Source organism: Pipistrellus hanaki (assembly GCF_964339955.1).
Source record: "Pipistrellus hanaki genome assembly, chromosome: 5".
Taxonomy (NCBI): Eukaryota; Metazoa; Chordata; class Mammalia; order Chiroptera; family Vespertilionidae; genus Pipistrellus; species Pipistrellus hanaki.
The window spans coordinates 5,934,703-5,947,364 of record NC_140507.1 but is presented as its reverse complement, the minus strand read 5'-3'; the positions used below and the strand labels follow the sequence as shown (position 1 = coordinate 5,947,364).

Sequence of the window (12,662 nt, the reverse complement as noted above, 5' to 3'; positions counted from 1 at the left end):
GCCATCAAACTCCCATTCTCCCAGTTGAACTCCCAAGGTGACACTTTGCATATTAGCTATAAATAAATATAAATAAATAAATATATATATATATGAAAAGACATTCATCAAAGGATAATGCACATATAAGTACAAGGACAACTGAACCAATGGCTCCAATAGAAGGTCCTTGGTGCCAGGTGACCGTGTAAGAGTGCCATTGGGTGTGGTGTGGGCAGTGGTGTAGCATGGAAGGCCTTGCTGGGAAGCTCACTCTGCTGTGACTTGGTGGGAGGGTGGCATGGTGGGGATTGTCCCAGGCAGAAGGACAAGTGCACACAGATCCTCTGAGTGTTGCATACTAGGCCTGAGGAGCTCAAGGTGACTCAGTGTGACTGGAAAGCAGATAGCAAAGGCTCTCAAGTCTAGCGTTAGTGCTTCTTGAAGCTGCCCTGGGAGCTGGTGTCTGGTAGACTCTTATGTGTTCCACCCACCGACCACCCACATTGCTTCCAACACTCACTTCCCCACGTGATTGCTGTGATTCCTAGGACCAGTTCACTGGCCTCACTTAATCACCAGAAGCTTGAAATGGCAGAGTCCCAACTTCCAAGGTACCTTTCACCTCCAGGACATCTGATTCCTCGGAGTGCTGTGCTGGGCTGATCTGCCTGCATGTCCTGGATCACTGAGGACTTGTTAAGTAATGTTCATTGCCATGGTTTCTGGTCTTTCTCAGGCAGGAAGAGTTCATTTCCTGGTCACTACCACTTTTTGCCTGAAGAAAATCTTAAGCCTGTTCCTGAAAACCCACTGCAGCCCCATGAAGCCATCTTCCATCCCCTCTCTCAATGTACTTCAATCAGCAAATGAGTGAATACACACTTATTGAGCACCTGTTGTGGGCCCTCCATTGTGCTCAGGGCTTTTTCCTACTTAGTTTTCAGACACCCTTGTAAGGCAAGGATTATGTTCAGTTTTATAAGAAGCAGAGGCTCACTGAGGACTGAGGTTAACTTTCCCAAGGTCACCTGGCAAAAAGAAGGTAGCAAAATATCAAACCCATGTGTCCGCCCCCCACCCCACAGATTGGTAAACAAGCTGGTTTTAGATGGTTCAGTGGGGGTGGGGGAACTTAATAACATGATGGGAAATTTTTTTTTTTTCTTTTCAATTCTCTCTCAAACATCCCGATCAATCAAGTAGAAAACGTTTGGTGTACAAGTGACTTTAGCACATGTTGAAGGTCTGCTAACTCCCTTAACAAAGAGAGCTGGTCTCAGGCTTAGCACTTTCAGCACTCAACAGTCTGTAATAAGAATTTAATAAAATTATTTTTATTTCATCCTCTATATTTGGAACACAATTGGGTTTCCTTGTGGTGGTGTTATAAAGTTGCCTTTTAATGAAGAAAGTTACAGGAAAAATAAAGAAAAATATTGAATAAATTATAGGCCTGGTATATGGGTATAACAATGATCAAAACATGAATATGTGTCCATCCAAATGAGCTGGGAACTGTTCTGTTAATTCACTCTGCCTCACTTGCTCTCAGGACACACAGCACGTCACCATTATGTCCCTAAATTCTCAACCTCTTCTTTGTTTTCCTGGAAAACATATAGAAGAGATTGTAATGAAAACTATCATTAGGACCACTGAGGTATCATCCTTATTTAAAAAATATTTTTTTTATTGATTTCAGAGATGAAGGGAGAGGGAGAGAGAGATAGAAACATCAACGATAAGAGAGAGAATCATTGATTGGCTGCCTCCTGAACACCCCACATCAGGGACCAAGCCCACAACCTTGGCATGTGCCCTGACCGGCAATCTAACCATGACTTTCTGGTTCATAGATTGATGCTCAGTCACTGAGCCACACCGGCTGAGCAGGGATTACCCTTCTTAAGTTTAAATCAACCCAAGCTAGTAATGGAGTCTTAAAACCTAAGAAAAAATATGTAAGTTTATTGCAAAAGATAATATCCCATTTAAAACAGTTTATAAATTTACAAAAACTTACATTATACATTGTTTTTAAGAAGGGGCTCTACAGATGAGCTGGTATTTAAGTTCCAAGTATAGCGAGTACACATTTTTTTCTTAACTACAGAGAAAGCAGCTACATAAACTCCAGCAACCTAAGGTGATGTATCAGTCTTTTCCCCTTCAATTTTATAAAAGTAATTTTAGCTAAATTAATTCTCTCTGTAAAACCATATAACCTCAAGTACAGCATTTTTGCAGATTATCATGGTAGATGTTACATAATATTTTACAAAGATGTGATTTTCACATGAGTAGATGGGTATAGAGTTTTGGTCTATGTATATGTGTGGGTGTGTTTTTTAAATAGAGATGATCATTTTTATTAGCAGGAAGGTGTTTTACTGAATCCCTTTTCCTTATAATAATTTTAAATGTTCAATTTCCAGAAGAGACCTCCTTCCCATTTTCAGGTTAGTGGCCTCAGCAATGCTGTATTGTGCTTTGGTATAAATTCATTGAAGTCTCATTTGGTTGTATTTTTAGAAATGTCAACATTTCCTACCCCAATTTTATTTTTCAGTTGCGGGTTTATCTGATATCTCCAACTGAACCTAAGTATATAAAAACGTGCGCTTTTTAATCACCCAAGGGTTGGGTTCTATTCTGTTTGGCAAATAAGCCACCTCAGCTCTGGGTCATTCTGCTCATTTGATGTTGGACCATGCACAGAGCTTATAAAGTTGTTCGAGTAGGTGTTTCTATCTCCATTTGAGAATGAACAAACAGGCCCTAAAATTTTAAGCCATTTGTTAAAAGATAGTCGACTATTTGCCTGGGTCTCTTAATTCCCAAAACAGGATTATATTCATGCTGCCCAAGATTATAAATTACTTGAAACTTAGTATAAGCAAAGCGAATTAAGATGGAAGCTCTACTACAGGATAAAATTACATAAGAGATCCCACATGGTTTTGCTTTATTGGATTATCCTCGGTGCTGTTCTTTTCCATCATTGGGGCCAACTGAGAGTTGACTGTGTGGATATAGGAAGATCTGTGGCTTTCAGCCAGTGATAGCATATCTTATTGAAATGTGGCTTCCTCTGTATGACAAGTGTATTTATCTTAATTCCTACTTAACATTATGGAGGCTGGTCTCACTTTGTGGGTTTAAACATTACTCTAGAAACAGAACGAGAACATCTTGAATGACATCCCAAGACTTAAATAGTGTAAGCTGTGGTTCCTTGCCAAATTTCCCTCTCACTATCACCGAAAGAGCTTGCACACTGCAGCACTATGGCAGGAGCAGGTGCAATTGTCGGAGTGGTTTGCTCAATTCGTCTCAATGTGCAATGGGGGTACGTTCATCCCATGTTCACACAGGATGCTGTACTCCGCAGACTCTAACCCAGACACCTGATCTTGAGCAAAGCGGGGTATGACATGCCTTCATTAAATGCCATGTTAAGCTTTAGGATCCCCTTTTTAAGCAGCATCCATCCGAGCACAGTCTGGTAGAGAATTTAACAAGAACCCACCCCTCATCCTTCAAAGTATGTAGCAATTACTTAATTATATTATGTTAGTAGTTGGTTCAGCCATGCAAGTTTGACTGGACCCACATGTATAGGGGTCTTGTCAAAAGAATGAGCCAGACTTTAAAAGAATTCAGACTTTGGGAAGGAAAGGTCTTTAATGCTAAAATGGAAAAAATATGTATATCCCTCATCCTGCTTCTTATTCAATCAGGTGATCATGGCCTGGTTACCAGGAAGGGAGATTATGTAGATTACTATATTTAAGAACCTATCTACAAAGCTATTGCAGGGATGAATGGGTAAGAACCAGTGTTGTGTTTTATCTTAGTCTTATTTATGTTACTGCTCAGATGAAACAGACAGGTTGCTGGATCTCATGGTCTAAAATGTTGCAGGGAAATCAGCTGTGGAATCTGAAAGTTCAAACCAGATCCCACCTATTTTCCAGGTGGTCTCATGCCCTGGGCTGAGAAGCATGGTGGCTTAAGGTGGGCTTTGGAGCTACAACTATAGGATAACCACACCAAGTTCCTTATCCCCTGCAGCAACCTTATTCTGCCACAGGCTGGAAGGCCCCCGCAGCATGAGATGACAAATTCTTAATTTGGGGCCAAGGGGCTATTTTAAAATGAAAATGACCCAGCCCACCAGGCACTCTTACATTTTTGCCCTGCACATTTCTATTATGCTGTGTATGCCAACATTTTAGAAAATAACCAGTGTACGTAACTCATCTTTCCTAGTGTATCAGTTTCTAACTGTATTCTAACTTCCTGCTCTACACAATCTTATTTTCTTTCTTTCTTTCTTTCTTTTCTTTGCTTTTCTTTTCTTTTTTCTTTTCTTTTTCTTTTTTTTTTTTTTTCCGGATGACAAACCAAGGATGAGAAGGAAGTGCTTAGCATCATAGAGATGTTGGAGAGTCGATGGGGGCTTTGTTCAGGGTGGGAACCTAGACTCGCAAACCAGGATTGTGGCCTAGTTGTGTGTGATGGGGAACTAGGCAATTGGTCACTCTAGGGTCCGTGAAGCCCTCAGCAAACAGTGGCACTCACTCAGGTGAGGTTGGTGGTCAGGGGTCCCGCAGTGGCTACACCAGCCCTGGAGTCTTTCTGGCTTCGCGGGTTGAGTGACTCTCAGTCTGGGGCCTTTGCAAAGAAGTAGAGAAGACCTGAGGGCAGTGGTCCCCATCTCATGGAGGTTTTGGGGGAGGGCAGAGGGCATGGTCCCAACAAGCTCAGATCCACCAGAAGCATTTCTTCTTCACCTTCTTGGTTTTCCGCCTTAAGTCCTGTTTCTCAGGAACAGGGGGTTCTGCTGTGGACTTTGGTGGGGGACATGGCTCCTCAACCGGCTCTGCTTCCTCCAGATTCTGTAGAACTTCATGGAACCTGCCTTCCTGCTGCCGAAAATCATATTCTACACTGGAAAACACAGGACAAGGAAGGACAGTAAATTCAAGTCAGCACATACGAATTTAGCATCCCCAAGGGCCCAACTGCTATGTAAGAGCATGGGTTTTGACATCTAGTCCCAGATGCTTAGGTACCTACTGGTTATATGACCTTAGAAAAATTGTGCCATCTCTCCATCCACCCACCCATCCACTCATCCATCCATCACCCATCCATCCAGTTCATGGCTCAACACTGTGCTCAGCTATGGGGCACAACAAGACAGATAGACAGACATGGACACTTCTCTTGTGGATCTTACTTCTCAGTGTGTGAGACAGATGGTTAAACTAACAATTGCTTTTAAAATATGCCTTATATTTATCTCAACTATGCCTACTTTCTAGCTCTTTCTCCATACACCTCTACTGAATGATATAATAGAAGCATCCACAAAAACCAGCTTTGTTTTTCTCCTTATTTGTGACATTTCTCTGACTTCATCATTTGAATAAACAATAACGACAACAAACCACTTGAGTTTGTCAAGACTCACAGCATTGTCCTAATACCGATTGGATAAAAAGAGAATGCTGTGGGTGAATCGAGAATGTGTACAGAACTGACAGGCCTGGGGAGAGAAAAGCCAGGAGGCAGAATGAAACTGTCTCATCATTATGATTTAAAGTGCAGCCCAACATAGAAGCTAGAGCAAGGGCTTCGAGTGGAACACTCCTGACTTTGAACCAAGTTTATACCACTCACTGGCTAGGTGACCTTGGACAATTGCTCCTCTTTCAGAGACTCAGTTGAAAGTGGGGGTTATAAAGCTCTCTCACTGGATAGTTGCACAGATGGGACACAATGACAGGTGAAATGTCTTCAAGTAGGATATAGTCTCTGCCCACTCCACTCTTCATTAACTAAGTCTTTTGTCTTCCTATCTTATGGCCTGAATGCCTCTTCACTCATACCTGAAGCTCTTCAGTAATTGTATACCTTGCCAGCATTATCACTCTTCACCCCTCCCCTCCATGTACATTCAGGAAAGAATACATTCTATGTTTCTATGGAAACACCACAGGATTGCCTTATAATCATTGGAGCTCTCCCCCCACCTCTCTTGCAATTGCCCCCACTGATTTTGACAATTGGAAGGAGATTGAAAGTAACTTTCTTTTCAAGGCCAGGCAAAAAGCAGAGCATAGCAAAGTGTGTGAACTTAGGAAAGAAACTGATTAATTTTTTTTTTTAGACAAAGCAATTTATTAACAGAAAGGAAAATTGTCACTTTCCTTCTTATTCCTGACAAATTATTCTTTAGTTTGAAGGAATGTATAGGGTCTCATCTCTTTTCATCTTGAAGCTGGATGGAGGGAAGGAGATACCCTTCACCTTCCTTTTTAGCCAACTCACACCATATTCAGAGACCTCTTGATAAGAGCAATTAATTGTTACTTGGTGAGAAGTCAAGGAGAGGGTTGTTTGTAGATTCTAGGGATTGCCGTCTGCCTTGGGTTTGGTATCAAGGTGAACACCAGTAACTTTTTAAACCTTGCTTCCCCTTCTCTTCTTCTCTTAATCTCCCTCCCAGCCCACCCTTACCATCTTCTGCCACCCATATTCTGTACGGATGATGAGGAGTGCCGAGGGCTTAGTTTGCAGAGTTCTGGCTCACATTGGGGATAAGAAATCGTAACAGTACAGAATTCAGGCCTGGATCCATTGAGGTCATGTGGAGCAGTTGAGGTCAGGACCTTTGGTCCTGTGAGGAATATCTGACACCTGGTTCAGGTTGCCCCAGTCATTGTCTAAGGGAGTCTTGGAGCCCTGCCCATGTGATCTGTCTGGGTGTGGTACTGCACTCCTTTAGAAAGTGAGCTGTCAGCCAGGAATGGGAGAGAGCTTTCAGGTGTCCCTCTGGAGAGCATCTCACTAGTCCAGCTCACACATCAATGCCTCAGCTATCAGGCCGGGTGAAAAGCACAGGGATGTTTTTCTAGGAAATTGGAAGCAGTAGGAGACCTAAGTCATGGCTTGTTAGGAAAAAGAAATAGTGAGAAGCAAAAAGTAGATGGATACATTAGTACATGAGCAAACAACAGAGCCTGGGTCTGGAGGCAGCAGCTTGGCTGGACAAATCAAAGTTAGGCAGGCCAACAAGAGATACACATTTATATAGAAACAGATGAATTAATAGAAACCCCTTACTTTTGAGTAGCACTTTCAAATTGCAAACCTGTTAGATCTGTGCTTTCATTTTATGCTCATGATATCCCAGGAAAATGGGAAAATTGTTGTCCCCATTTAATAAATAAATGAGTTGGCATAGAGAAGTCACACTGTGAGTTATGAGCAGAATATAAGTAAGCCTGGTTTCCAGACTCTTAGTCCTTTGTTCTTCCTAAAGAGCAATGAGATGTTTTAGCCCAGGGCCTGGCTACTACCAGGATCTTAATCTAAGAAGAAGAAATAACAGAAGAGTATCTGGACCATGTTAGGTGAGGACACATGGCAATTTCAGTTAATAATAATGAAGATGAAGAAGATGGAGGTGGGGGGGAAAGGGAAGGTGAGAGGAAAAGGAGAAGGAAAAAGAGAATGAGGAGGAGGAGGTGGTGGAGGAAAAGGAAGAAGAGGAAGAAGAGGACTGTCATTCGTACAGTGAAATCTATATTGTAGACTCTGCACTGCAAGGTTGGTAATGCCCACATGCCTCATGTAATTCTCATGGACCCCTTAGATGGATACTATCTTTGTTCCATAAAAGAGGAAACCAAGGCAAGGGCAGGTTATGGCCACACACTAGTAAACAACAGAGCCAGGATATGAACCGAAATGGTCTGACCGTGAGGCTGGTGCACTAAAACAGACTGAACTCAGATCCTGGCCATCAAATGTGTGGTGCCAAGGTGGTGGTGACCAAGTCCTGGTGCATGACCGTCCAGTCCCCTGTGGAACCCGTTCACTCTGCAATGGTGCTTCCAGATTGCAGGGCAATGCTGGTTGGAAGCTGTGTATCCAGAAAAGATGGGTGCCCCCTTAGCGGACAGCAAATTCAAAGTAATATGTGGGCTCAGTGGTTGTCTTTGTCTTCGGTGTGGTAGGCTGCTGAGGTCTGCTGAGGTCTCTGCCTTCTTTCTCAGCAAGGGGGCCTGGTATTTTATTAAAGAGAAAGGGACACACCCCTGCCACAAACCACACACTCCCAGCATGTTGGCTGAGAAACTAATAGTCCACGACACCTCTCTGAAGATGAAGCATCCTCCAGGTCCCTCTCTACCTCCTCCCTCTGCAAGGGTTTCTGTGGCTCGTTGCACACAGAGCCCCGTGACCGCAGACTTAGGGCCCGCCTACAGGCTCCTTCTCTAAAGAATGAGCTGGCGGCCTCAGTGAGCTCCGTGAGGGCAGTTTGGTTCCTGTCTCCTTGGATGATCAAGTCACTTTCCTTTTGGGAAGGATCCTAGCCTTGGCACGTAGGCGCTTGAGTTAGTCTCACTGCCTCCTCCATCCTCCCCGCCCACCCCGTTCCTGAAACTTTCTCCTAATGACAAGTTTGCTTGTTATTTATAGGGTGTATAAATACAACTTGCAGCCATTTCAGGTTGGCAAGGGCACTCCTCCCCCTAGGGCATGCGTCTGCTGACAAGTCCTCAGGGAGTCGCAGGTTCTCCTCCGGGCACTTGAACATGAGCTGCAAGAATCATCATGCTGGTGGCTAATTGAAAGAACCCTGTGCTCTGAGTTCTGTGGCTCTGGGATGGGAAGGTCTTCCTGTTCAGCCCTCAGCAAGGACAGGCCTGCTCAGAGAACGTGAACACAAATATTCACTGATTATGCCAGGTCCCAGGTAAGAGGGGAAGGGACCGGATAAATCTCCCGAAAGGAGGGCCTGTTTTAGCCCCAGCTCTGTTGGATCTTGGACAAGTCACAGAACCTCTCTGAGTCTCCATTTCCTCATCTGTAAAATGGGAATAATAACCGTACTCATACATCGGGGTTGTTGGGAGTCTGAGATGAGATACTGTGTGTACAGTGTTTAGCAAACTGCCTGGCTCAGTGCCTGGTAGGACAAGTGGTAATGATTGTTACGTTTACTTGACAGAGAAATAAAGATTATGTCATTCTGTGGTCAACCGTGGCCTCAGTGCCAGCAGCCATCCGTTTGTTATTCCTGGGGAAATTCTCAGCTTGCTTGATTTTATATTTATGGCATGTTTCAGCCTCTTTAGCTATTAATGCATTAAAATAGGTTTCATTTTTTATTGCAGATAAATTGCTGATGCTGTAAATCCTTTTCTCCTTATACTCTGGGGAGAAGAAGGAAGGGATAACATGCTGCTGAGAGAAACAGGGACCAGAGGCAAATATCTTGGGGATCAACTAGTTGGGACTCAGAGAAATGTCCACATGTACCTCAGACTTTATGCCTGTTCCTTAAAGAGACAGCTATGTCTGGCGGTGGTTATGGAGGGATGCCGATTGGTATTGCTATGATGTGCAAAGTCCAACCTTTGAAGTGAATGCTGCTCAGTCCATGTTGAAATGTGCTGAGAGCCACAGATGCATCTGTGATTACTAGAAATAACAGATAGGATGTGTGCTTTGTGGGTGTTTTTCACTGGGACTTCCAGTTTTGGCCAAAAAGAGGACTATGACTGGAAGACCTGGCTCTTGCAGTCACCGGGCTCCCTGCTGGGAGAGCAGTCTAAGCAGACCAAAGGAAAATATTAAATAATTAAAGTGGAAAGTTGGTTGCTAAACCCACAGGCCTGGGTGCATATCATATGTCTAGTGAAATACCTTGTTCTCAGGTTAGCTAATTAACAGCTGTAAGTGGCAAGCAAGGCCAAAACCCAGTGTCCAAAACACTTAACCATAGAAAGGAACGAACAGAAGGCTGCCAAGCACTACCAACCAGGTGACCCCGGGGACTCATTGAGCTCTTTGGAAGGTGGCAGCCAGGGTTTTCTCTGGCGGGGCACACAGTGAGAAGGCTTGGGCCTGAGCTCCAGAGAGACTCCTTGTGATAAGTTGTGAATATCAAAGCTGGTGAATATGAGATACCTTTGAGATAGTTGCTATGTCCCTGTAGTTAGGGGAGAGAGAGAGAGAACATGCTGATGAAAGAGGTAGGAGTAGATAGTAGTGTCATAAGACATCAACTTGAAATCCATGAGTACAGCCCTGGCCTGTTTTGCTTGGTGGTTAGTACATCAGCCCACAGACTGAAGGGTCTGGGTTTGATTCCTAGTCAAGGGCACGTACCTCGGTTGCAGGCCACATCCTGGCCCACATGCCAGAGGTGACAATCCATCTCACATTGATGTTTCTTTCTCTTTCTCCTCTCTCCCTCCTTCGACTCACTCTAAAAATCTATGGAGAACATATCCTCAAGTGAGGATTAACAAATAAGTAAGTAAATAATAAAATTAAATTAATAAATAATCCATGAGTACAGTTGAAACCATAAAAAGAAGCTGAGGTGGAAAGGAGGAGACAACCTGTCCAGGTAGACCTCCATACAAACAACAGCTCTCTGTTTCTCTCTAGCACCTTTCAAACCTCTCCCTTCACCCATTAAAACTGCTAAGTTTGCAGCATGCTCTTTATTTCCATTACCCAAGTAATGTGTTTGAATGGTAGATGAAATTTTTCTCTGAGAAAGACTTCCTATTCTCTTCCCTTAAAACATTTGATGCATCTTACAACTTAAACCAAGAAGTTTTTTGTGTGTGTTTTTCCCCCCCTGGGGGCAATGTCCAGAATATAAATGCATGATTGGTGTTGTCAAAGTCCTCCAAAGAGGCTCAGCAGTGATTGTCAGAGTGAACTTGAAGATGAAGTGCAAGGAGATATGGCTGGAGGAGCAGAGGGTGGAGTGGGGGAAGGAGGAGGGATGCGGCTTGGGGAAACTTGTGCTTTTGAGAAGAGGAAAGGGAGCCCATTCCTCCAAGCTCCATTTCTCAAACTTCAATCATTCGTTCACTGTCTTCATGGTTTTTGTGAAACTATTGACTTAATGCTTTTCTTCCTTAAATCAATTTTCTATTTACACTTCAAAACAGGTATATAAAATAGTCGATACCACTTTTGAAAATGGAGACATGCATCATTTACAATGAATATTTAGGAGGACTTGTTTTAGAAGTTAAAAGCTTCAATAAAAAAATTAAAAATGATTACGTTCTGGCTAGATACTGCTGCTTGCCTATGGCTATGAGCCTGAGACCTACTCTGTCTGGGTAAAGCATGATCAATAAGCGTAGGAAAGCTTTTGAAGACATTCTAGCACCAACTTTGACTTTTCCCTCTTGGTCAACACAAGGGTGGAAATAAACTTGGAAAGAGAACAGCCTTCTCACTCTGCAACCCAGTTTTATTTTATCTTAGGCGCCATAGGTGGCCTTCAACCAACCCATTGAGAAACTTGTCCTAGAATCAATGCTAAGGATCGGTGAGGAGTGTGACTGGAGACTAAATACCCTGGAGCCAGCTTAAGGCATAGAGCCGATTTCTGCCGCCTCCCCTTGGAGCCAGCAGCAGTCAGAACTCAAAGGAGTCCATTCTCCCTGATGTAAGAAATCACCTGACAACCTTGCGTGGGGTCCTTAGGCATCCTTGTGGTGCTATGCTTCTTGGTAGGATGGAAATCTAAGGAAGTTGTCTATGGTAAGAAGAAAGCCCAGGAGTCTTGTGGGGAGGGGAGCAAAAGGCTCCTCTTGGAACAGAGACTGAATTGGACAGAACCAATGACATGTCTTGATGGGAGCAAGTAGCATTAGCCATGGTCTTCAGCGATGGGGCCACTTCGGAAACCTCCCGAGCTGCTAACTTAGCAGCAACATCTCCCGGGAGATAGACCTGGCAGGCAACGCGTCCTAAGCCCGTGTGCTTTATGTACACTGATGGGCACTGGGCCCATCCGCCGTCAGGAGAGGGACCACAGCCAAACAAGGCCCGAGGATGAGCATTGCACATCACTTATTCATTAGATGTAAGATCTGACTTTACAGGACACAACACAGGATTTGCAGTCGTTTGAAATGTTGTAAAAAAGTGACAGCTCTCATCTTCCCACTGTTACTGTGATGGGGATGTTTGATCTCTCTGCTTTCATCAAATTAATTGCCTGTTCCTTCGCAATGGTTTAGATACAAGGGTACGGATACTGTCTGCGAGGACAGACTGGCTCTGAATGGTGATGAGGAGTGGATATACACAGTGGCTGCTCCTCTTGGAAGACTGGGAAGGGACGTGTGCAGGAAGGTTTACTAACCTTTCCAGGGGTGTAAATTAATTTAGACTGTTTGCTGGGGATGTTTGAAGTAGCTACAGGAAAATGCAAACATTCTCAGACTTGTGGGAAGGTCATAGTGTAACCAAATATTGCTGCTTTTAATTGAGCACAAAACACCCGAATGTCAGGACTGAAAGGGACCAGAGGGAGCAACTAATTAAAGGCTCTCATTGTTCAGATGAGGTAACTCAGGGGTCAGAAATGATCTGCCCACAGCCAGGCCAAGCTCACAGTAGCCTGGGCAACAGCCACTTGTCCTTTTCATTTACATAAGCTAAGTAAAAAGTCATCTTAAGATAATAGAAAATACATCATCTGGCTGAGGAAGAAAAGAGACTATGCAACATTTGAATGGAGATTAGTTAAGCATAATTATTATTTATGATGAGTAATTTTTTTTTGTCCTGCCTAGCTGTCTAGACATGTAATAATTTTTGTCTTCCTAGAGCTTAGAACA

The 12,662-nt window shown here is 43.5% G+C and overlaps 2 protein-coding genes across 3 annotated transcripts in view; one reads left to right on the top strand and one right to left on the bottom strand.

Annotated features, from left to right (window-relative positions):
* DOCK2 (dedicator of cytokinesis 2) overlaps positions 1 to 12,662 on the top strand; it is a 362,595-nt gene that overhangs the window by 177,076 nt on the left and 172,857 nt on the right. The window lies entirely within an intron of this gene.
* INSYN2B (inhibitory synaptic factor family member 2B) overlaps positions 4,391 to 12,662 on the bottom strand; it is a 97,909-nt gene continuing 89,637 nt past the window's right edge. Inside the window, exon 4 of the mRNA XM_084884017.1 lies at positions 4,391 to 4,935. Within this exon, the coding sequence (XP_084740143.1) occupies positions 4,749 to 4,935 (187 nt within the window). The 3' untranslated portion in view covers positions 4,391 to 4,748. The remainder of the gene's footprint in view (positions 4,936 to 12,662) is intronic.